Raw genomic sequence first — 1,468 nt, forward strand, 5'->3', positions numbered from 1 at the left:
GAGTTCTGTGCCAAGGAGAGAGTCACAATGATTGGAAAGAAAATGAGCATCAAATTGAAATATACTCTTGTGGTTTTGATCATTTTGGTAACCATGGTGATGGAAGACCAAAATAGCACTTTAAAATAACACTTAAAAAGGAATTTGGGAGAAATTTTATTTACTGAAGTGCTTGATAAGTATAACATTCGGAATACCAGTATTTTTGTTGCTGAACACTTTGGGCTTTAACATATTGGCAATTTAGTTTTTCACCTTTCTCTTTCCAAAACTACAGGCAGCAACCTTAAAAAAAAAGGCGAAATATTTTTAGAGAATTCAGTTAGTTAAAGGAAAAAGTAGAAATTATAAGTAAGGATTACAGAAAGGGAGCAAAAACAGATTACTAACACAATGTATACACATAAATCAAATTTGTTTCTGAACTTCCTGGTAATCAGGGTATAAATACATAAATTATTCTTTTTTTTTTTTTTTTTTACAGGTGTCTTGTAGTGTCACTTTATTGCCAATAGCTGACACTGCCCAGGGCTAGTGGAAGGGAAGTTAGAACTGTCGTGGCATTTGACCGGTGTGGCTAAGGTACAGTGTGGAGCACACTTTCTTGGGCACTGATCCTGGGAAGGGGGTATAAGGTGGCTGTGGAAATGTCCATGGAGAAAGTCTCTCTCCCACCCCCAAGACCACGGCAGCTTCTATTCCCTCCTGGTACCCAAAGGGACAAAGTGGAGGCCAGAGTGTCTTAGCTTACCAGGACCCAAGTGAGGGGAAAGAGGCAGTGGGGAGCCCTCAGCAGGACCAAATGGGAGACCAAGGCCTGGGTCCCAGAACAGAGCAGGAACCCAGAATCACGTGTAGTTACAAGATGACGCAGGGAGGACGGCTGTTGGTGATCTTTTCCAGGGGTTCTCCATTACTGGCTCTTCGGATGGCCTCAATGAGATCTTTCTCATAAGGGAAGCCCCCATTCTCCAGCTTGGAGAATACCAGCTGTCCATTGATTTCGATCTCAAAGGCCCCTGTGCCCCCAAGGCGCGACTCGATCTCAATGCCAGGGTACTGCTCCTTCACGGCACTCGCCAGCTCCAGGTAGGTCGCTTCAAATCCACAGGGTTCACAGTACTCCACCACGATGTGCGCCCCACTACCCGGTTCAATCTCCCCGGGAGGGAGCGCTTCAGACGTCGGCCCCGGCTCCCTGCTCATTGCTCCTGACTCCGCTTCAGCCGTGGCTTCCGGGTGTGACCCATAAATTATTCTTTAATCTAAAATTATGTAGGATATTAAGGAGAATGATATTCTGAAAATAACCCTGACTTTAGGTATTGATTTAAAAATTTTGTTCTGGATTTTTTCCTCATAGGAAGCCTTATAACAAGGATAAGGACAAGTTTATTGACATCTATACTGTTTTTTCTTGGAGTATAGTTAAAATGTTCACTCAGAGGCATTTTGATATTATTTAGTT

At 43.3% G+C, this 1,468-nt stretch overlaps 1 protein-coding gene across 1 annotated transcript; it reads right to left on the reverse strand.

Annotated features, from left to right (window-relative positions):
- Positions 1 to 487: 487 nt before the first annotated feature.
- Positions 488 to 1,242, reverse strand: LOC113911524 (migration and invasion enhancer 1-like). The gene has a single exon (XM_035723321.1). It carries the CDS (start codon positions 1,204 to 1,206, stop codon positions 859 to 861), a length of 348 nt encoding a protein of 115 aa, XP_035579214.1. The 5' UTR covers positions 1,207 to 1,242; the 3' UTR covers positions 488 to 858.
- Between the last annotated feature and the right edge of the window lie 226 nt (positions 1,243 to 1,468).

Source organism: Zalophus californianus, chromosome 12 (assembly GCF_009762305.2).
Source record: "Zalophus californianus isolate mZalCal1 chromosome 12, mZalCal1.pri.v2, whole genome shotgun sequence".
Taxonomy (NCBI): Eukaryota; Metazoa; Chordata; class Mammalia; order Carnivora; family Otariidae; genus Zalophus; species Zalophus californianus.